This window comes from Chanos chanos, chromosome 14 (genome assembly GCF_902362185.1).
Source record: "Chanos chanos chromosome 14, fChaCha1.1, whole genome shotgun sequence".
NCBI classification, from domain to species: Eukaryota; Metazoa; Chordata; class Actinopteri; order Gonorynchiformes; family Chanidae; genus Chanos; species Chanos chanos.
Genome location: NC_044508.1, coordinates 10372805 through 10396797, shown reverse-complemented (window position 1 = coordinate 10396797; position 23993 = coordinate 10372805). Strand labels below are relative to the sequence as shown.

Sequence of the window (23993 nt, the reverse complement as noted above, 5' to 3'; positions counted from 1 at the left end):
TGCTGCTGGAGGAAGAACAGCTTGCAGTTTGCTGACACCTCCATCCACAGGTACAAGGAACTGGACATTGTTGAGAGCCACAGGTGTTGTCATGGCAGCTCCGTTGTATTTGTAGTCTATCCGCAGGTCTGTACTGGTGGGCTCACATTTCCAGCTCACTGCCAGGTTGAGGGGACTTGACTGAACGCCGTGTGCAGACACCTGCTCCACAACACAAGTAGACATAGATGGGTGATAAAAGATGTCATGCCAATGGTATAGAAAGAATTCTGGTTAATGGTTCACTGTGAATATTAGACTTAATACTAATATAAAAAAATATGCGACAAAGAACATTTCAATCAAATAGCGAACTATATTATTTTATCTGCACCTTAACACCTATCCAGCCATTTAGCATTTCATGAATATCATGAGGCACTTATCACCCATCCATCCATCCATCCATCCATCCATCCATCCATCCATCCCTCCACCCATCCATCCCTCCAACCATCCATCCATCCATCCATCCACCCCTCCACCCATCCATACAACTATCCACCCAACCATCCATCCAATTAACAAAGGATTTAAACGGTCGACCTTGCTCAGCTGTACTCAGTGCAGGTCAGTGCTGGTTCTTACCTGATATTTCAGCATGTCTACATTGTAATAAGTGGCTTGAGGCTTCTGCTCAGCGACCTTCTTTAAGTGGGTCATCAGATTTGGCATATTCACCCAAAACTCCTTAGAACTGGGGTTGGGTTGTGTGGTGTTACTAAAGCAAAACATCACAAAACAGAATACCACAAAATGACATGTCTAATTAAGTATGTAACAAGTTCTCTCTGAACATGCAAGAGTAATGCATATGTCATACATGTACTAACTGAGCATCTCTAGGTTAAGGAGACTGAACAAACTTTTGTAGCCCACTACCCAGGATACACTATTCACACAACCTGCTCCTCATACCTGTAGAGTGGTATTGTGAGATCCTGAGGTTTTACAACTGTACTTTAGTACTACTTGTGTGATATTAGCACAATTAAATTCCATGTGGTTCTATTCATATGGAAGTCAGCTATCATAACAAGTGAAATACATGAAATACATCAAACCCCCACCAAATTGTTTTAAAGTCAGAATATGATGATGACAAGATGAAAAAATATTCAATATTCCTCTAGAAAATAATGACAGCATTATATGAGTGAGTGTTAGCAAACTGTTTGCTCCTGTGATGAGAGATTCTGGGGTAAGAGGATAGATACACTCATGTGGTACTTGAAAACAAACCGTGGTTTAAGATTTAATAAAAGTGAGATGTTCGTTAGATATGCTGTACCATTTTGAGTGGGATATTCCTTTCAAGTGGTTAAATGTCCAGAATAAAACAATTGTGTAACATGGATTGCCACTGAAATTAGACATAGGTGTCGATGTCGAAGTGAAATATTTGGATGGTTTCTGTGTGCCATTTAACATTACGCTGTGATACCAGTTGGCAGTGTATGCTCTTGTTCCTCATATCGCTCAGGGAAGTTGAGGTCACTTAGTTGTGTAATGAGGATGGTGTTAGGGAGTGTTATTTACCAACACAGTAGTTGTGGGTTAGGGAGGACGTGCTCCAGGCGACTGTAGTTGGTTACGCTGAAAGTTAGCACGGCTGGTGAGGGGTTATTGGCAAAATGCCGCGTTATTCCGGCCGGAAACGACAGCACCATCTCCCCTGTGATCTTCACCACACACCTTAGGAACGAACACATGGGACAGTCATATTTTTTTTCTGCGTGTTTTCATATTCGGGGCATATGAATCATAGTTAATCCTAAACATCGGTTATAAGCACTTGACCGTACAAGAAAATAACTACGTAAGTACTGTGTGGACTTAATGCGTACCTGTAATAAATGGTTCATCTAAATTTAAAGGGTGTTCAAATGTGAATTAGTGTTTTAATTCTGTACATATCCAAGTATTGAGCCTCTTATTGTTCATTTAGACTAGAGAGACTCTGAGAAGTATATCCAGCATACTTGACCTAAGTGAAACACTGAACGCAGTGATTAATGCTTGGTAACCACAATCGGCCCTTTGTGTCACTTATCACCACAGAGACAAGAGCAGGGCAAAATTCCATCATGCTTTCTACAGCTTTAACAGCACTGTAAAAGCACACGACTACCGCCTGAACATTTTTCGTGTTCAGCTATGCGTGATGTCATCTTGTAATGTTCCAGATATGGGTCATCACACATTTTAAAACAAAGAGCTAATTAAGATCGCTTTTTAAGCTTTTTTCTTTGCTAATTAGGAGGAAGTGCTGTAGGTCTTACCAAAATTAAGGCCACATACTATTTACTGATACAAAGTATGTGTAATCAGGAGGGTTTTTTTTCTTGTTTTTGATGGACGTACTTATTTGGGTCAGTTCCTTTGAAATAGGCATTGACTGTTTCAGTAAAGGCGGCAGCCACAGGCAATGTGTCCTGAGCTCCCATAGTGAGGGGACTGGGGCCACGGGAGCATCCTGAAACACACGCACGCACACACACACACACGCACGCACGCACACACACATGCATGCACACACACGCACACACACACATGCACGCACACACACATACACATACACACACACACACACACACACACACACACACACACACACACACGCACACACACACACACACACACACACATGCACACACACACACACACACACCACACACACACACACACACACACAAACAGAAGCACACATACACACACACACACACAAAATCTTATTACACAAGGTATGACAGAGAGCGAGAGAGAGAGAGAGAGAAGAAAAAGAAAAAGAGAGGCTGTAGAGACAGAGACAGCAAGAGCAGTGATGCATAGAATGACGGACAGAACTACAGATGAAGAGTAAAACAGAGATAAAAACACAGTCCGCAGTCTGACAAAAATCCCAGGGCTTACTTGACACTGTTGTCAGTTTCACCTAAAACAACAAACACCTCCACGTCAACATCTCAGCCACAGAAACACTCCTTCTGACAAGCCTTACAACTGACTACAGAGTGTGGTTTTAAATTCAAGTGATCTGGCGTGAGTATCAGTCCCTCACTTGATGTTGCAGATTTAACTGAATGAAAACGCTGTAGGGCTGTTTAAATCTGGACCCAAAAATCACTCTGTTTCTCCCAGTGTCGTGTGTATGGGCCTCCAGCACACTGTGTGCATATGACAGAGTAAAGAAAATATAATGTGATTTCACAATAGTAAGTGAAAGATCTATGTAAGATCTGTATATCTAAACAACATTTTCTTTGACACTCGCTGCAGTTGGAATGAAGATGGTCAGATGTTTTAGTCCTGTCACACAAATTGAAACTGAGTCATATTTTAGAAGCGCTTTTAAAATCTTCATGTTAAACTTATGAATCTTGCAAATGCACCTTTCATTCTATGTGCAGCTCTCATGCTGACATATATCTGAGTTTAAGTGTATCGGTGTGAAATGAAGTGAGTGGCATCCAAAACCAGATCAGAAGACAGAAGTAAACAGGAAATGAAAGAGATGACAAAGAAGACACAGCCAGTGACTTCAAAAACACATGCCACTAATGTTGAATTACAGACACAATCAAAAGACTACAGAGCTGGCCCAAATGAACACATGACCAAAAACAAAACAAAACAAAACAAAACAAAGATTAGCGAGTGAAATGAACAATGACGGTTTGTAAAGGGAACGAGAGATACCCAACATGTGGAGAATGAAAGCGTGTACAAAATGAAAGTGGAGTGAAATGAAAGAGAGCGAGAAAAGAGAAGTGATGTAGTTGCTGCAGGTGTTCAGGATAAAGCGGAGGGGGGGTGGGGGGGGCGGTTTTCAGAGAGGACTAGGATGGGTAAGGGAATGAGCTGAAAGTAGGAGGAGTAAGAGATGAGACTGAAATGCGTGCTACCTCCTCAACTTACCTTCGAATGTTAAATAAAATTTTCCTCGGTCAAACCACACGAGGGATGGCTGGTCATTTTCTGTGGTGGAGTTGAGGTTTAGGGTTGAGGAGGGGTTTTGCAGGTGGGGCAGGGTGGTGATGGGGAGAAGGGGGTGGGGGGGGGGGTCAAAGGGGAGAGAGAAGGACAGTAGCGTGAGTCACACATAGGTCTATCATACCTCACTGTGGGGGAGTAGGGTTGTGGGTCAAAGGACAAGCCACACTTTACTTCAGATGGGGAAAAACGTTTTCTCATAAAGCCTTCATACGCTTACTGTATTTTGACACTATTAAGGTTATGAGTGATGAAGAATGACAAACTCACACAGACAAACTCTTTTAAAGCTGAATGCATTACAAGTTCAAGTGAATGCAGTGTTACAGTTAATCAACTGACTTCTGTACAAGACGTGAGGTGAGCTGTGCATTAGTGAGTTGTGTGTGCATACAGGTTGGTGCAGAGGAGATAAACTGCTGGCGATAAACACATCTAAAAAACCTGGCACACAGAGGAAGTCTGACACAGAAATACTGCCCCGGGGCAGGTCTTCCATACCATTTATCTACAAATATTACTGCTGAGCAAGTGCAAATCCTATTTCGTCTGGATTTTTGCACTCAGTATTTGGGCATTTTTGGGAAGAAGAGAGAGAAAGACGTTTTTTTTGGAAAGTAAAACTAATAACTGATGACTACAGTAGACATATTTTTTTCTGTTCGGTCCTTGCAGTTCTTAAGGACCGTAATATATTTCTTATGAAGGTACTCTAAAGTTTGAAGCATATCCATATTTGTATATTCCATATCATTTTGACCAGCTGAGTTGAGTTATGTGACTGGAATATGTGGGGAGATCGGTTGCAGTACAAATGAGAGACAGCAGGGGGCAGCGGCAAGTAAAAACAGAGTGGTGTGGAGTGTCAGAGCACCCCCTATGGGTTTTTTATAACATCCTCTGTGAGAGAAGGGAGAGAATATAAAGACAAGGGTAAAAAAAAAGGGAGGAAGAAAGAGTGTGTGGAGCAAAGTGAAGGGACACATTTAGATGGGTGGGAGGGGTCACTTTTTTCAGTAAATGTGTGTGTGGGTGTGTGTATAGTACGCATGTGTGCATGTGTCTAGTTCGCTAACACGCTTTGGGATTGTGTGTGGGTGTCTAAGACCTCGATCAATTTTTCAATGGATATACAAAAGCCAAGTCATTATGTTAATTAATTGGGCCTAAGGACTCCTACAACGTCAGTTATGCTTAGATTTCAAAATCAGTGCTCTAGTTAGTTGCCATGGAAAAGACTTTCTTATGTAAAAGAATTGGGGATTGCTGTGTAAATTCAGGAGCAGTTCAGATTGCCCCCCCCTCCCCCCCCCAAAAAAAGTACTGCATGTGTCAGTTAATACATTTTTATTTTCAGTGAATTTTGGTCTCTTAAGTAGCCAAACTGAACTGAAGTAATCTTGGTAATCATTTTTTAGCAATGTACAAATGAACATTGTCCTAAATTTTCCTTTGTATTTTTTTACTGTAACATTTATAGTTCTGTCTCCTCTTTGAGAGTTAATTTACATCAGGTTTTTGGTCTGGAGTACAGCCAAAGAAAAGATACCAGACCATTTAACCCGCAGACCACTTGTCTAAAATCTTATCATCAAGTAAACAAAACAACTAGAACCAATTAAGATTTTAAATGCTTTATATATCTGACAACCAGAACCTCAGAAATTTCAAGTACTTATAGGTGCAACTCTTTTGTGTGTATGTATGTGTGTGTGCGTGTGTGTGTGTGTGTGTGTGTGTGTGTGTGTGTGTGTATGTGTGTTTATGTAGTATGAGTGTGTGTGTCTGGCATGGAGGCAGGTGGCACTTCATCAGTTTCTGAGAGGATCACAGCCAGACAGACCCTCTTCAGACTCTCTCCTTCAATCTTGTTTCCAAACACTTAACTCATAGAGTTTTATGAGACAATGGAATATACACAGACCTTGGGAATGTTGCTATGGCGATGTGGGTGGAGCTATGCCAATGACATAGTTTGAGTGAAAAGAGGTCAATTTTCTCAGAGACATGAGCAGCAGTATGAATGGGAGAAAATTGGTATGAAAGATGCTTTTGCTTTCTGTTAACATTAACCTTTGCAAAGAAATTTGGTCGCTGAGTTTGCCTTGGTCTGTGTTTGTGTGTGCATGCGCGCGCACGTGTATGTGTGCATGTGCGCGTGTGTGTCAGCACATATGCATTAATGCATAAATTTTTCAAGATGTCCAAGCCCAACTTCCCCACCTTTCAAAGTGTGTGAAGAACATTAGGAGAGAAAATATCAGAGGAAAGAGAAACTGAAAGAAGAAAAGAAAAGCCCAGCAGCTATGGAATGAAATATGACCAGTGCTAACGGCTCCTTAATAAAGAATTTATTTCAAAAATCCAGACACCATACTATGATGGTGATCTTGTTTTTGGTTTTATGATACTTCAGAAAACAAAGGAATGACCTTTTCTTTTGAGAACTGAATGCACTATGGGTAATGTAGGCATTCATCAGTCATGGCTTTCATAAATGTTTCCCCAGGGTATACGTTCGATCAGGAAGGGCCCATACTGTACCTGTAGGCATATCAGCTCGCCTCTCAAAGCTGGGCAGTTTGTCTACAAAAGCATCATCTTCTGACATCAGACAACAACGTCAGCCAAAAGACAGGACATAGAGACAACAAAAACAAAATGAAAATAATGCAAGTATAACAACAGAAAATGGGGGAAAAAAATTAAAAGGTCCAAAAAATTTAAAATGGAAGACAATGTCACATATTTGCAGACGCACATCACAAACTGAAGGTGACGGACGGATGGGGGGGGGAGTTAAAAGATAAGACGGGACAGCAAAAGGCAAAACTCATCACACGTGAAGGGAATGTTATCGATCAAAAGCCAAACTGATTTCTACAAGACCACTCTGATTCCCACAAAGCAGCCAGCAGCAAGAAAGCAGCGCAAAAATTCTCACAGGAATAAAACGTCAAAGGAAGTTTTCTTGTGAAAATGATCAAAACCGTAAGCAAATACAGTCGATCAAACCAAGCAAACCATACTCATTACACGTGTTGACAGAAACGTGCGTCTAATGAAGACTCAAACTAATATTCAGTAGCAGAGCTAGCTAGCGAGCAAAGGGCCAACGGTACCAGACCAAAGCAAATGTGGTATGCAGAGTGCAGCTGATGGTCGATGCTTGTTTCATGAGGTGCAAATTTAGATTAATTTTGCAGTACATTTGTGCTTTACATAAGTCAAAAATATAGCAAATTTGAGGAAAAAAATCCATGCAAACACATCAAAACCTGTTTAATGATTTGGAAACATTGATCGGGTGATGGACAGCTTCTTAATTCTGTGCACAAGCTCCTAACCGAAAAAGAGTTGACCGATATGGACAAAACCTAACCATTTACTATTGCTAACAATACATATCTTGAGTACACTATACCATCTCTATAAGCAGCACAAAAGCAGAGAGAAATTTCAGCAATCTGAGAATTTGAGCAAAGACATACCGCACACAATGCCAGACAATGTCCAGTTTGTCTTGGCTTTGACTGACAGATTTGTTTACTACAATTCTGTGGTCCTACAACTGTATTTTGGACATGTAGGTGTGGACTTGATGTGGAGATGTAGACATCTCCTCTTAGTGCACAAAGCTGGGAAGGAGGGATAGAGAGGAGATGGCTGTGTTCTGTGATGAACACACCTGGCCCTGCTCAATATCAAGTTACTCCATAAATATCTAAACAGTCTTACATAACTGACTCTACCAGCGCCCCACATTACAAATACTTTAAAACTATGAAGAAATGAACTATTTCATCACAAAACAATATGGAGCCATCAAATTAAAATGACGACAGATGTCATCACCACATGTCATGTGGTCGTGTTTGAGTTACAGCGTGGGGAAACAAGATGCTTCATCATTTATCCAGAACGTATAGATGTTGAGAGGACAAGTAGTGAGATGGAAAACATCATATCAGTTTGGCAGCTTTACAGGGGCAGCAGAATACCCCTTTCTGCATTATTAGTCAAACATGCCACATCACAATTCAACTCCACATAACTCAGTTATCACAATGCACACATTAGCTTAAAGTGTCATATGGGCACACTCATATTTAACTGAAATATCCTTAGTTGTTCATTCCTTCTTAAGCAATGCTAGAAGGAATAGCAATCAGAGAAATTGAGCAAACAGAACAAATTGTCAAAGCTGAAGGTTTGACAAAGATGTTTTATGTTTAGCATTCATTCAAAGGTATTGCAAGTTAAAGGTTGCATTTAATTATTCAGACAAGATTCTCTGAAAGCTATCGAAGTTTGAAAAACACTGGGAGGACGCATAACATAACCAATACCTGCTGAACAAGGTTAAAACATATTGACAGTGACGTGGAACTGGTTGATACAGCATTTACTAATCCAACAGGACTCCATTCAGAACAATGGCCATATTGGATTCCCAGGCAGGCAAAACAGAGAACGGCATGGCGGCACAAGAGAATGTTGGGAAATGGAAGCACACCTGACACAGACACGGAGAGATCTTTACCAACGGTGGGCGTGGTGGCAGCACTCAGAGAGTTGGTGGAAGAGATGGAGGAGGTGCTCTCCGCTCGAGCCAACGGCGCAATGGGCGGGGGGCTGGAGGAGTGGACGGGAGGGCTGAAAGGCCGATTCTGGAGGGAGAGGGAGGGGAGAATAACGGGAGGTAGAAGGAGGTGAAGAGATCAAATGGGGCCAGTCATTTTGAGAATCCAATGTAATGCATGTAATCTAAGATAGAATCAATCGATATATAGTATGTTTGTGTCGAGGTTACAGATTCTTGATAAGACAGACCGCAAAGATCTACTGATACTTCTGTGGTATTGCACCCTTCAAGCTTAGTGACCCAACGCTTTTAAAATTTTAACGTAATTTCATCTATGGAAATTCAGGTCTAATGAAAACACGAGGTGCACATGAGGTGCACGTGATATTGAACTTGAATGGGTTCTCCTGATTGACGTCTGTGAGTTCACTAAAATAAGCACATACCGTATCCACTGCACCCATTTTCCCAGGCAGTTTGGGTCGTGATGGTGGGCGAGGTGGAGGAAGGGGAGGGGTGGGGCTACTGGCGGTCAAAGGCGTCGCAGGACGTGCAGGAGAGGAGGAGCCTGTGGATGAAGGACATCATGTCACTAAACTTCTCTAAAGGATACACAGCATCAAATGTTTTCAAGGACTGATGCCAATATGATCATCAGTATAGATTTGGTTGGGCATCATTTAACTCTGTATGATTTCTCTCCTGATTGCTTATTAATTAGCTACAACTGCTTTGGGATCAAGTCTCCAAAATCAACTCATATACTCGTCCAAGTCATATTTTATTTAAAACTGAACTGAGACCGGCATATTAAGAAATAGCGTGTCTTGTCGAGTGTGGCAAGTGTAATTTGGTGGCGTACAACTGTGTGGGATTTGTCACTCTGGTTGACTTGACGTGTTTTGCTGGTAGGATGGGAATGGAGTAGGGGGAATGAAAGACTCTTATTAAAGGGGAGTTTTTAGGCTTCAACCACAGTCAGGCCCATTGTTTGTCCTGACTGCTCCTGTTCCCACGGCTTTACAAAAATCTCCAATCACAACACAAATGTGTTGTATCAGTTGAGCACTCCACAAAAAAAACCCCAAAACACTCTGCTTTTTGCCTCTTCCAGTCTCTAGCAATGAGTCAGTGAATCTTCACTGTACCATATATTATATAATTTTATGATATGTTATACTGCATATAACATATTATAGCAAGCACTGTTAGTATAGTGCTTGTTACACAATTTACATCACAATTACAATAAATTACACAAGCCTGACGCTCATTCATCCCATTACACGGCAATGCTCAGAGGTTGACAGACGATCATATCATGAAAATATAAAAGCACAGAGTCCAAAGGTGATTTTGACTTTAAGATGCCGTTGGAAATCTGCTACTGAAAATTTCCCCTGTTTATTAAACGCTTATGAATGTAGCTGCTGTATTTCAAAATGAGGTCAATGAACTCATAATTGTTTGATAGAATCGATAGAGAGTCAAAAATAACAGATCATATAACAATAGCAGTTTGTCAAAGTTTGCATTTCCTACACAAGATCCTTAAACATAAAATGCCCTCACACTTCTTTGCCATTTTATTCCCTTGTCACCCTAAGCTAGTAGTGGCTAGTCCCTTTGTATTTCTGTTCCCTGTCACTCATACAGCTCCAATACAACTCCCAACAGGAAAGGGGGGGGGTAGACTACTGCATGCCTGCTCTGATACACGTGGAATCATTGACCGCTTAGTTTCGTTGGACCGTAGAGGACGTTTCCGGGAAGCCAAAACACATATTCCCCAGATCAAGTCACCGCTAAGAACCTCAGCTGTGCGGGGAGTTACTGTCGCACAAACTCCCACCTGCAAAAGTTGCCAAATTATGCTCGTGTGAACGCTCAGCCAAGCTGCCAGTGCCGCTACCAGGAACCGAAATAAAGTCCCTGTGGTCGTGGGTCATCATCTTTTTCAAATGTCATCACTTTGCAGGTCTGTGATGACAGATTTCTTAATGCAGAACTAAAGCCTAAAAATAAACACTCTATTCACCGAAATTTGTTCCATCGCAGCTGTGTATGTGTGCTCTAGTTGCTTCTTTGTGAAACCAGGAATTATTAAGAGCAGAAAGCCTACTTTTAAGAACACCACTGTAATATGAGACACAATGCAGCTGTTGTGGGCAATGAAACGTGGTGTTGCTTTTATAGGTTTAATATGTAGGGTAATGTCATGGTGGATGATTATGGCTGTGTGGTCAGACTGTGTAAAGTGAGCTCACCACTGCCACTGCCACCTGCTCCAGAGCATGGGCCTGGGGATGAGACTACTGCCCTGTATGTGGGGGGTGGTGGAGGAGGCGGCGTTGAACGGAGGCCCTGGCCTATCTCTTTGGGCGAAGAACCGCTGTCACTTGGGTCTTCCTTCGACTGGGCCTTGTCTGGGCTTTTTTTGTCCTCCTGATTGAGTACAAGAGGCGGAGGGATTGTGCGTGCATTTGTCTCCAACGAAGAGGGCGGACTTTGGGCTAAGGCTTCCTCTGTGGAGGGGCCAGGGGGAATGCATGGAGGTGTATTGTCAGCGAATGGGGCTGCATCTACTAGCTGAGATGAAGGAACAGGGTTATCTGAAGGGGGCTGGACTGAAGGAGGGAAAGGCATAGTGTCTTCTTTAGGGGGTACGGCTTTTGGAGGAGAAGGGGTACTGTCTTTGGGTAGGGGTGGAACTGTGGGAGGAGAGGGAGTGGCGTCTCTTGGTGGTTGGGTTGTGGAAGGGACAGGAGCAGGCTCTTCAGGTGGGGGCGGAGATTTCGGTAGTGTCGATGCGATTTCCTCTGCTGAAGGTGACGTTTTCGGTAACGGAGGGGCCGGCTCTCCTGGAGGCGGCGGGGATGTAGGCAGTGGGGGTGCAGGCTTTTCAGGAAGAGGGGGCCTTTCGGGTGAATCATCACCAAAGTCCACCCACTTGTCCGCAGCTTCATCCTTAGGTTGGAGGGAGTCAGCAGGACCGAAGATGTTGTCTAGGTCAGCAAGGGAAGGCTTCTCTTCAGGCTGAGCTGAGCTGTCCTCTTCTTTCAGTGCATCTGTGCCAAAAAAACATAGACACAGTGAAGGTCTGGATTATGAGATGCGATCATTAGATTATTAGATGAGACAGAGAGAGAGAGAGAGAGAGAGAGAGAGAGAGAGAGAGAGAGAGAGAGAGCGAGCGAGAGAGAGAGAGAGAGAGAGAGAAAAACACAGCCAGACAGTAAAAACATAAAGAAAACAGAGAACGAGTCAGAGAAAACGAAAGAGCATACAGAAAAGGCAACAAAACAACTGAAATCAGACAAATCAGACAGAGAAAGACAAAGGGGAAGTACAAGGAGGACACGCGCTCCGGGGACAGGGGGCCTTACCAGCAGGCTCCGCAGTGGGAGAGTCACATGGAGGAGGGGAAGTCGGCACATTCTTGGGTGGAAGCGGAGGCGGTGCTGCAATGACATTAGTGCGGCTGAGAAAAGCTTCAAATCATTCTCCCCCTAGTGGCTGGAGGTCATGCCTGCATCAGCTACCTTAATAAAAACATGACAGCCTCCATGCCCAAAGCACCATGCATAGGCAAAAACGTCATCAAGAGGCAGATGCAAAGAGAGACGGGGAGGGGCTGAGGAAATGTAATGGTTTAAAGAAAAAATTATGACAGCTATGTCGCTTAAAGTCGCTATCCATAACTCAAAACATAACACTCTGCTAAAGAATGAAAATCTTGACTCAGTCCATTAAAACTGCTGTATTACTAAATTAATTAAACACAAAACGATTTACCATGTGCTTATGAATATTTTACATGTATCTCACGAACAATACAGTCTAAGGTTACCTTAATGTTATTTCACAAGACTTAATTACATTCTACTGCGGGTTTCATGAGGACATAACGAGAAAGGATTTCAAGCAAACTGTCATTCAGAAACATCCAGCCGAGCAGGATGGCTTACAAGATGCCAGTTTGATTTGTTTTCCTATTTCATGGCTTGTGAAATCAGTGGGTAAATGGATTGTGCCAAGGGGAAAAAAATATTAATGTCACAAACATTCACAAGCGGCCATGAATTTTTCACTCAGATGATTGTTTGCTCATGAGGAACTTATAGGAGGAGTTCATGATTCCAGATGGGAGGCAATCGGTTTTTGCACGGGCGCAAGACTTACTTCCTGTGGGAAAAGGTCTTGCCAGAGAAGGGTTTGACTCAGAGAGAGGTGCACCCCAGACCTCAGGCTCAGCTACCATCACTACATTACAGAAGATGGAACAACACAAAGCCAAGGGAGAGGAATATTAGCCACATCTCAGATAATGATCCCCAGCCCTGTACTTTTTTTTTTTTACATGCCTCAGTAGCTGTTTCTTACTGTCTTTAACTCCATCTATGCCTGTGCATAAGCAATTTCTCTACTAATCCACCTCTCCCTAACCTGGAAGACCTCTGTGATCTTCATCTATGGTCTTCATCAAACTATACCTTATATTACAGAATTTTATCATAAATTATATTGAATATTACAAATTATAGCCGTACATTATAAAGAAATATCGACAGCCCATCACTAACCCCATCTCTTTCTGCCCCAGACCCCATCCATGACTGTCCCTGTCACTGTCTCCCTATGTCTTTATCCTGAGGGAGTGTCCTTCCCTGTCACCCTTTGTAGGACAGTCTCCTCCGAGCTAAATGCATGTGGATAATTTGGGGTGGCAATCCAATGATGCCTTTATTAATGCTCCGTGTTCAAAGGCTAATGACTCTCATAAGCATCTAACAACTATCAATTCACTTTAACGTTGCTTTTCTGCTTCATGTAATTCTTTTCACAGTTTCCTCATGTTCAATCCCAAATTGCCCCATGGTGAGGTATGGAGACTGTTCCCATGGGCACAGCTCCCTCTTCCATTCTACAGCTCAGTGCCAAGGTGAATATCAGTCAGGACCATGGACATTGGCAAACTGTCAATTTCCCACAGATAGCTGTCAATGGGAAACGAGCGAGACAGCCCCCCTCATCAGACAGACCGGCGGCACCTGTCAGGAGGCGCAGCCGCCTCTTGTCTTCCCCGATCAACAGCCGCAAGTCAGAGAACTAGTCTGAGAGAGAGGGAAGTGAAGATTTTGAAGTGTGCTGGTCTCCCCGTTCCCACCTGCTACCAGTCTCTGTATAAGACCAGAACACGAGGACAATGCCAGCTCACGCAGGGACCGGACTCTGAGCATCTGCACCTCTTCCATTATCAGGACCCTGCCAAAACGCACTACCACACTCCCACTCCACAGTCTTCGATATCAGCCCCTTTTGGGCGACTGCAATTGCAGTGACCGCAGTCACAGTGAGGCTGGCACGCGCCTTTTTTTTTTCAATACATGCAAATCCAGTCAGTTTTCGTTTCACACTATAAGCTTTATAACTGACTGTTAGTGATCAGCTGCAAGCAGCAGGGGCTAGCGGTCCTGGTGGATGCACCTCATGGATGCAGCTCTTGGATCATCCTGTCACAGCTGGGAAGTATAGCATGGCGGGAATTCCCAGATTTAGGAAGCATTAGGAACTGGGATGCAACTTGTGGGCGTCGATTTGATGCAGCTGAGACTCCGACAGCTTTAATGAGCTTATCAAGTGGTTGTGAGAAATCAGTGAAACTAATCAGACAAAGCAGAGTTTGCGATACACTTGGATAAAAACTTGGATAAATTTGAATAAAAAAAATATTTGCCTAATTTCAGCTTTTAGATTAAACACTTTTGCTTACACACACACACACACACGCGTGCGCACACACACACACCATCTGTTCCCATTTGTCATCGCCATACAAAACAACACTCCAACGGTTCCTCTAGAAGCGTGTGGGGGTGGCCAAAGCAAGGCTCTGTACCTTCTGTTTTTTGTTCATCAAAGGTGGTCTCCAGTGGGGGTCCGAATAAGGCCGTTGCATCCTCTGGCACGGGAGATCTCTTACTGCTGTAAAAGGGGGAGAAATTAAGGCAGATGTGGATGAGTCACACACATATACTGAAAAACCCAGTCGTTCACACTCCAGTCACACTCATTCATCTTCAACTCTTTCATTTTCATAGAGAGCTCTCACTCCATCCGACAGCCTGCCTCTCCTCCACGATACATCACGGTTCAGAGTCTCAGAACTCTGTGTGTGTGTGTGTGTATGTGTGTGTACAGAAGGATACCTGGGAGGTGCAGGTGCAGGAGTGGGAGTGTTGGGAGCTACAGCAGTCACTGCAGGAACGGAGCGACGGGGCCTAGAGATTTCTTCAGCTGGTGAGAGAAAATCAGCGTTACAGATGTGTGCATCTAAACACACTTTCCATACACGTACACACAAACACAAGATTTGCTGAAAACATTCTGAATACTTACTAGATGTATTTCTTTTCATCGTACCCTGTAACAAAAAACAAAACATTGACACATTGACTCATTTAAAACAATCCACTTTATCCCGGAGAGAGCAGAATACGCTGTTCTTTTCATCAGGCAGTGACCGAGCGAATGTGTATTTGAATGTATCTGTATCTCTGAGTCCGACAAAGTCCGGATATGAAATCCCGGTAATGTAGGAGCGTGTGATTAATATAGACATGACTTGTTACTGGCTTGGATATGTTCAAAGTTCATTCATGTATCTGCGCATCTGAATGTTTGGTTTTTGAACTTTAGAGTGGACTAAATAAAAACAACGATGACAAATCAATAAAATAAATAAAGAAAGACAAAATGCAACATAATAGAGAAAAGGGAAAAACATAAGAATTTATATTGGGAATCTCAGATTATAATTCCCTATAATTCCCATTGACACCCACATCACGCAAGAACAGGTTTTAATTTATTTAGGCTTGCCATGACACACAGCAGATTACTAATCCTCCAGAGAGAGAAACCCTCCAGGATGTACAGGGTGACCGGATTGAATTAGATTTTTTGATTATGTAATACCAATAAATTTCAACACTGGCTTCACATCAATGAAAAATTGTTGTCTTAAAATGGTATGGGTGGTGTCATAATTAATCTGATTTAACTCAATTTGTGAATCAGTCACATATTTCTAAATAACAGCTGCTAAATATTTGTCTTTTGCTTGATGTTAGAGTTGGACACAAATGTAAAACAGCATGTCTGACCAGTTATACATTCAGGAGATGAAACTGGATTAAATGACTCATAAATAAGACAGGATTTAATTACAAGACCCACCGATCCTCCTGAATTATACATATTCATAATATGTCTCATGATGAATTATTTAAGGGTAAGAAAACAGTTGCAGATGCATTCACATGCGATTTTAATTCATAAAGAAAAAAAGACCATAACAAATAAAGGGAAAAAAAGGACCTTTTTGTATTAGCAGAATGGCACGACGTATAAACGATAAAATACACTGTTCAATCAAACACCACCCATGTAAAAGTTTTTTTTTTTTTCTGTTTCCTTATGTCAGCAACAAATAACGCCTTAGGAATGCTGAGAACTGCACAAATAGATGTCCTGTCCTGCGTATGTGGGTCTCAACAGTGCTCAAAAGCACCCGCTCATCAAATACAGTGAGAGAGAGCTGAGAAGCTCTCAGCATCTTCCATATCTGCACATCTGTTAACTAATCATCCTTAATCCTGCTCATTAAAGGAGTCACTCATTTAAGTTGAATTATGGAAGTATCCCATCTGACCCCACAGAATGACAGAGAGATAGAGATAGAGAGAGAGAGAGAGAGAGAGAGAGAGTCATTAAAGATATGTCTTTAAAGGTTTTAAAGACATATCTTTATATCTATCTCCTACTCTCCTTAAGAGTAAAGATTGAAATGACATTTTGGATAGAGCAACACTTACCGGACTACGTCTCTGTGACCAGCAAAAAGGAAGAGAGAAGAGACACCTGGTCAGAAAGTGACAAATCAGTCAAACAGACTTTTTGTACTTTCCAAATCTAAATCTCTATTGACCAAACTACTGCACCCAATGAGTGATCACTTTCAGATTTATACTATATACATTATACACCTCAGTATGTATACAGTGCTAAACTACTGAAATATGCACACAGTTAGCAATGTCTAATTCCTGCACGTATCTAAAATTGTATTTCTTATATTTTTTCCCCCATAAATTGTTAAAACCACATAACAATAAGTGACCCTCTCCCTGACAGGATACAGTTAGGGTTGAATTCAGATTGACCTCTTTAAAAGCAAACTGTCAGAGTCCACATACCATTCTGTCTCTGCAGTAAAAACCATGAATATTAGTTGTGTATGGCATCAGAACATGTAAGGGACAACAGTCTATAGAACAGAGCTAATACTACATACTATAGTATGCTCAATTTAAATATTTCTATTGATATAACATAAGTGCTTGGAGAAAAAGGGGAACTGTACTGAACAACTAATTGCCTTTTTTGTTTACAAACAGAATCAGTGGCCAGAATTCTTGAGATTTTGACTCATAAGTGAGCCCACAAAAGTGTGGAAAGAGCTGTTTACGAGTGGGAACAAAATCTGGCCCAGTCCCTGTCTGCAGTAACACAACAGCAACTTCATGTCAAACACCCACATTCAGCAAAAAGAAGAAATCCTTCACACAGGGAGAATGAGAGAGAGAAAGAGCGAGAGAGAGAGAGAGAGAGGGTGGGGGTGGGGTGGGGGGGGGCGGGGCTTGAACACAAAATGTGATGTGTATACAACTCATATTAAAAGACACAGTTCACTCTTCTGGGTTGCTATGACACCCCACTGATCTAAACCCCTGAAAGCCAGACTGATCTTGTGAACTACTGGCAGACAGATTTACTGAACACAATAGAACCTTTTATACTACTAAGCCTTAATTAAATATTGTCCTTCCTGTTGTAATTGGGCACACTTGAATCGACAAGAAACATGTCCAGGGAAAGACATTTCAGCAGTCTTAATTTCAGCATGGCAAACATATATTACTACAAGATCAGCCACAGAAAATCTAAACAGAAGGAGTCGTGATCTAGTAGAAGATGGAAGGTGTCACAAAAACCTTTACAGCATCATGCTTATGACAAATGAATTAAAGTTCAACATCAAATTTCAAACCACACTCAAAAGGCTGAGTGTGTGACGAACCATTTCTATCGTGTTAGAACCACTTCTTCCTTTACTGTTATGGACAAAATGTTGTTAGGTCAGTTGTTAGGGCAATATCAAGTGTCAGACCAATTTTCCATGCTGACAATAGAAAAAAGAGAGGCCAAATCCCCACAAGGAGGAGAGCTTACCGGACTTTTCCTCTACAGAGAGCAGCATCAGAGAGAGATGGAGAGAGAGAACATGAACTACGTTAGTCTAGCTATGGAAATTAAGCATGTGTTAAGGTGTGATGACCATGAATGTACACGAATGAGATGGTGGTATATTCTGTAGTTCTGTGAAAAAGGTGTAATAAATATTAGAAAATGCACATCATGGATTCCTGATTTCAAACTGTAAAACATGCTGGTCAAACAATGCTTAATGACTGACTTTTTCAGAGCAGAGAAAAGTTTGAGCTAAACTGTGCAATAAGAAACTCCACACAAGCACATTTGAGAAGTCCACTCACACACACAGACATGTCGAATGCATAAACAGGACTGCAGACTCAGAACATTTCAACATGAGAGTGAAGGAGTTTTATGAGCATCTGACGAATGATGGTTTGTGGATAAGCAGCTAAATAAAAAACGGCTGGCCTTATCGATAAAACGTGAAAACCTGCAAACAAGCGCCTAGGCTAACCAAGCCCAGACTTTTGTGTTTTGGTTCAGCATGAATGCATCTTCAAAGATACATTTCCAAGTATTTCCATTCTTACTGACAGCCGTCTGTGCACAAACAGTTCAACACTGCCTGCTGTTATCACACTACTCTAGATCCAAAAGCAAACCAGGGCCATCATTCAGTTAGGGATAGAGACAGACAGAGAGATAGTTTGGTGGAGAGAGAGACACGGAGAGAGAGAGAGAGAGAGAGAGAGAGAGAGACAGAGAGACAGAGAGAGGTGGGGGGAGCAAGTGAGAGAATCAATAGCAGGCTATTGTAGGGTTTTGTTTTATTTTCAAGGCCTGTTAACCTCTGCTCCATCTAGCATTCTTATGAACAGATTTCATGGCCAATCTGTTGTCATGGTAGTGTAAGCATAGGTTGCTATGGCACCATAGCCAAGTACAGGACGGCCATGTGACTCATGTTTAATTCATGCTGAATGAGGAATAGCTGAAGTTCCAGTGCATTTGAATGCATAAAGGGGCCTTTTTTTGTCTTAGTGGATATGTTAACCAGCAAAGAAGAGCTCATCTAGACAAAAACAATACTCTGGCAGTGAGAACAATAAGGCGGCATTGAGTCCGGAGTAAAGGAGGCACGTATAGGGCGCTGGGAATCTGGAGATTGCCTGTCTGAACAGAAAGAAATGTAACGGTCCACTTAAGTAGAATTAATGAAATTTTAGCTGTGTGGTTGTGAGTCAGTTAGTTCTTATAGTATTACACAGGAGCTAGACCCAGTTCACTCCCTCAGCCTCTGAAATAGTCCATTCGTTTAATCCACATCAGCAAGTATTTTAACCTCCCTTTAGGATTTAAAATCATCGTTTTCCCCTACATTTAGAAAAAGGTATGTTTGAGATTATTCTGAATTTTCTTTTTTTCTGTTCTGCCACACTGTTGATTAGCACAGATATTTCTTCATCAAGTTAGCTTGACGGGGGGAGATATTCTCCCCTTGCGTGGTCTAGAAAAGCTATGACATTTGGCCTTGTTATACAGGCAAATGTGGATTTCATGCCCTTTGGGACAAGAGCTAATTATGGTTTTAAAATAGATGTTAAGATAATTATTTGCACGGAATTCCTGAGGAAAATTTGAAAAACGAATCAATATTTTGGGGGCCAGGTATCAGACGATGTATGTTAAACCTGGGGGTAAACTGTACCACAGCTGCGACATGTTTAGTTTTCGTGAGCTGAAGAACTGACTGGATAAAAAGGGTTTTTTTTGTGTGTGTGTGTGTGTGTGTGTGTGTGTGTGTGTGTGTGTGTGTGCGCTTGTGTGTGTGCGTGCGTGCGTGCGCGTGTGTGTATGTGTGTGTGGGCTGGGGTGGAGGAGGGGGGAGGGGGTGTAAATGGTACAGGGGAGATTAATAATTTAAAACGCAGGCTCTTCATATGACAGATCCTGGTCTCTTCGTCTCTCCTCCTGAAGTAGTGTGTCACTGCGCCCAGTTTCCAGGCTGAATTATTGAGCGGAGGACACAGTCATTCTCCATTGCACCTGAATAACTCAGATAAGTCAGATGCTAGAGGCTAGAACAGACCCTGTGCGTCACACAGAGGGGTAGCTACCTGACCCACACTGCACCTGCTTAACGTCACACGGGTCGGGCGGCAAGGGAACTGACATAGCTAAGTAAGAAAGCTCTATCCGCAATATGCTGAGTTACGATTCATTCTGACGCGATCTATGACCTTTTGAATCTCATATCTGTTATAATACATTGAGATGTCATCTAACGCAGAGATGCAGAAGAATGAATACTGTAATCCTGGGCTGAAGAGGCAGCTGTTCATGACATGGAGAATCCACGGGCATATACACTCTGATGCAAACCGCATCACGTGACTGTGTGCAAGTGGCGTGAATGTAGGCCGTGTGTTCTCTTCTTCTCACACACACACAAACACACACACACGTGCATGCACACATGCATTCTAACACACACATGCACACACGCACACACACACCTGCACACATGCACACACGCACACAAACACACATACGCACACACACAAACACACAGATGTGCCTTGCACATGAATGCTTTTATTTGGTTAGAAATAACCTTGGGATTAATCCACAGCCTACTTAAAATAGGTCTCTAAATAGGTCTCTATGAGAAATACACCTATAACACCACATATAGCTCCACTAACTTTGCTTTGATGATACAACAAACACAGATGGAAGACAAAATCATTACACTTGCCTTTTACAGTTCTTATATTTTGGCAAGAGGACGTGAACCCATTCATGAAGAAAAACAATTTGTGACAGACAAAGAAAATCTTTCAACGCGTCTTTTATTCCTCTAGATTCCTCAGCCAGTTGAAGAGCTGAGATGGGTTTACAGCATGTTTAGAGCCTTACTTCACCCAAGCGTAACTTTTACCAGGAAGCACAGGCCGGTCGTGACTCGTGCTCTATAGCCAACGGTGTAGAAAACTAGCTTGTGGCTTTTGTCAAAGTATAGTGCAGTAATTGAGATGACGTTGAGGTCAGGAGAGAGTCCAAACACACTGGCTGCATCTCCTCAGTGTCAGCAATTATGTAGAGAAATAATCTCAATGTTTCCTTCAATCACTGCCTTTGTGCTTATGTATAATAAAGTGGACTCAACAAGCTGCATATCGTATTATTTTACTCAGATGTGTCACAATATGTATAAAACACAAGGTGAAGGACAGAACATGTGTACACACACTGCACTTATCAGAGAGACAACGACAGAGAGAGAGAGAGAGAGAGAGAGAGAGAAAGAGGAAACAGAAATATAAGTCTAAAGACACTCAAGTCTGGACTACAAACATCCTTTTGGTCATATAACAGTACAGTATGGCAGAGGAAATGACATCATAAGACAGGGAGATATGGGAAATGCAGGGAGCACTCACCAGAGGCGAGGGAGAGAGAGCTATGTTGCCTATGGAGGCTTTTAATTCATCTACCGAAGGGGCAACAAAGTTAGCGCTGTCTGTCGGAAGGGGCTTGATCTTGATTTTAAACTTTTTCCGGTGGTCTTCTTCCTCTTCAGATTCACTGGAGGAAAAGAACTTGGATTTTGTACCTTGTGAGAGCCAGTTAAGGATAGTTTTTTGACAGTTTAGCCTTGAAACCATTTGAATTCTAAACTACGTTGGGACTATTACAATTCTATTCACAAATGAAGGAAAATTAGGTAACGTATTGTCACTAAGGAACATCATGAGACAAAGACTTAAAAGGATATCTCCATCTTCATCCTCTGGCCTTATACTATAACCTTCATCATCGACCTCAGGAGAATTCTGGAAGAAAAAAGAGTCATGTTTAAGTATTGTACCACACACCAAAACAACATTTGATCTTAAGCAGAAAGTACACACAACAATTCCAAACGCTGTAACTGGAAACGAGTTCTGCATGTTCAAAACGATTAAAACTTAATATGTACTTCCTCTCTAGCTGTGTTTTGTGAAATGTAACTTAGCGTATGATTTTAGCCTAAAATGATCCAACTAAATACAATTTGTAGTGTCCCACTGTCTGGCCAGTTCTTCAATTTAAGCGGCACACATGTAAATGTTCCCCTTCCTTCTCCTTCTCTTTTCCAGGAACAGTGAGAGTGGAAAGAGGGTGTTGGCAGAAGTAACACTTAACCCGAGATATTGTTTCAAGTAGAACTGCATTGTATGTTTGTAAAGATGGGAAAAAAATTGTTTTCTCCACATTCAACAGAGTAAACAATTTCAATATGTCAAAATGAGCATGAAATCTCACATAGCGATCCCAGTCAATCTCTCCATAGAAGCCATTGGGAGCCCCATTGGTCTTCTTCTGTGACTGTTCAGATTTAAGAAAAATTTCAATCATCTCTCAGGAAGTCAATACCTTCAGATAATGAATGAACACTAACTTTTAAGACAAACTACTTGAAGACACCACAGGGGAAATCTCAGTAAGCAGGTCAGACAGCGGTCTAATATTACATTCTGAGTTTTAAGACTAGCATGCTACTCTGCTACTCAGTACCGATTCAATTTCTTGAGGTTCCTTCAATGTGGAATTCCATGAAAGAATAAAAACATTGGAAATATAAAACATTCAAACATTATACAGTGTTAGTTCATTTTCCTCAGTTCCTACAAAAAGTGTTTAAAGCTTAAAGTAGAAAGAACTGAATAAACAGTTAAACTAGAAAAAACAAAACGAAACAAAACAAAAAAAAAATCGACAGGAGCTTAACTGATTCTTAAAAAACAAATAAATATTTAATGTGCCTTGCACACGAATGCTATAAAAGTTTAACTTTATATACTTTCACCATTCTAATTTGTATTCAAAATAGCCAGCTACTTTAGCCCTTAAAAGCATGTTGGGAATAAAAGACTGATACTTACGCCACCATCTCTGTCTGGTGACCCGCTGTGAGAGACAGAAAGAGAGTGAAAGAAACAGAGGTTGAGGGGGTCAGGGAAAGGTCTTGGTTATCCACTCAGCATGCAAACTTCTATTTCTCCAACCTCAAGTGCACCATCAATTAGCCAGTCTTTGCATTGAAACACCTCACCATGAATATCAAACAGACAGGATACGAACACACACAGACTCATTCACACACACACGCGCGCGCGCGCACACACACACTTACACACACACACACACACTTACGCACGTTGAATACACAGTCACACACTTCATTTTCAGCACAACCGGCCATTATCTATTTATCAAACTCATCTTCTTTGTCCACCAGACTGAGAAATAGAGAGTGAGAGGCAAACCTAAAGCCCCTCGATGTTAATTTGAACCATGAAAACTAAATCCATTCTGTCTGGTCAACAGAGGGGAGAGAACAGATTTAAGAAGCTTAAGCAAGAAAACACATCAAATGCTCTATTTGAGGAGCATTGTGCTACGCTATTGAGTTTGTGCTCTGTACGGTGACTGAACAGATGAACATAGCTTTCGTATTGGCATGGATGGTACAGCCCGATTTTCATCTGAGGTGCCAGTTTAGCTCATGTTTCCTAAAGACAGATTGTTGAAAAATACTCTGAAACCGTTATGTATTTCGTGCTGTCGACCAAAGTGTTGTGTTATGTGTATTTCCCATTATATACTCTAACCTCTCACACTTCACACACTGCTCAATCATTTCTTTTTTCTGTGAACGTTCCAGAGAAACCAAAGAGGTAACTTACGTAGAGTCAGTGTCTTTCTCTTTTTTCCGTATCCCAAACGCCTTCCTTGTACGTTTTTTCAATCCTGTTAAAACAAAAAGAAGAAAATGATTGAATGTAGTTAAACACAGACACACACGCACACACACACACACACCTTTGCATTTCAATACCACATGTCAGGGGTTCCTGAGAGGCGAATTGGGTCGAGGGATTGTCCACAGAGACTTGCATTCACTCTGGCCAGGTACGTAAATAAAGACAAATGACCGTGTTCCACTGGTGTTCCATGTGTTGAGTAGGTTTACTCTCATGGTTGAGTGGTAGTTGACAGTAAGGTGAATGGTTATTGACAGTCAGGTGAATAAGGTTACACTGATTGACAG

General features: G+C 41.9%; 1 protein-coding gene across 1 annotated transcript in view; it reads right to left on the bottom strand.

The window, feature by feature from the left end:
- The window catches only part of sgip1a (SH3GL interacting endocytic adaptor 1a), a gene marked incomplete at its 5' end in the record, with an annotated part of 24492 nt that extends 796 nt beyond the window's left edge, over positions 1-23696 (bottom strand). Inside the window, 23 exons of the mRNA XM_030791679.1 lie at positions 1-201; positions 628-760; positions 1579-1734; positions 2404-2515; positions 3958-4017; positions 6577-6636; positions 8549-8702; positions 9064-9185; positions 10885-11206; positions 11246-11685; positions 12004-12078; positions 12800-12880; positions 14517-14602; positions 14827-14918; positions 15024-15041; positions 16495-16506; positions 17912-17923; positions 21340-21512; positions 21663-21732; positions 22205-22267; positions 22457-22477; positions 22825-22849; positions 23629-23696. The exon at positions 1-201 is cut by the window's left edge and continues 2 nt beyond it. Of these exons, the coding sequence (XP_030647539.1) occupies positions 1-201; positions 628-760; positions 1579-1734; positions 2404-2515; positions 3958-4017; positions 6577-6636; positions 8549-8702; positions 9064-9185; positions 10885-11206; positions 11246-11685; positions 12004-12078; positions 12800-12880; positions 14517-14602; positions 14827-14918; positions 15024-15041; positions 16495-16506; positions 17912-17923; positions 21340-21512; positions 21663-21732; positions 22205-22267; positions 22457-22477; positions 22825-22849; positions 23629-23696 (2556 nt within the window). The remainder of the gene's footprint in view (positions 202-627; positions 761-1578; positions 1735-2403; positions 2516-3957; positions 4018-6576; positions 6637-8548; positions 8703-9063; positions 9186-10884; positions 11207-11245; positions 11686-12003; positions 12079-12799; positions 12881-14516; positions 14603-14826; positions 14919-15023; positions 15042-16494; positions 16507-17911; positions 17924-21339; positions 21513-21662; positions 21733-22204; positions 22268-22456; positions 22478-22824; positions 22850-23628) is intronic.
- Between the last annotated feature and the right edge of the window lie 297 nt (positions 23697-23993).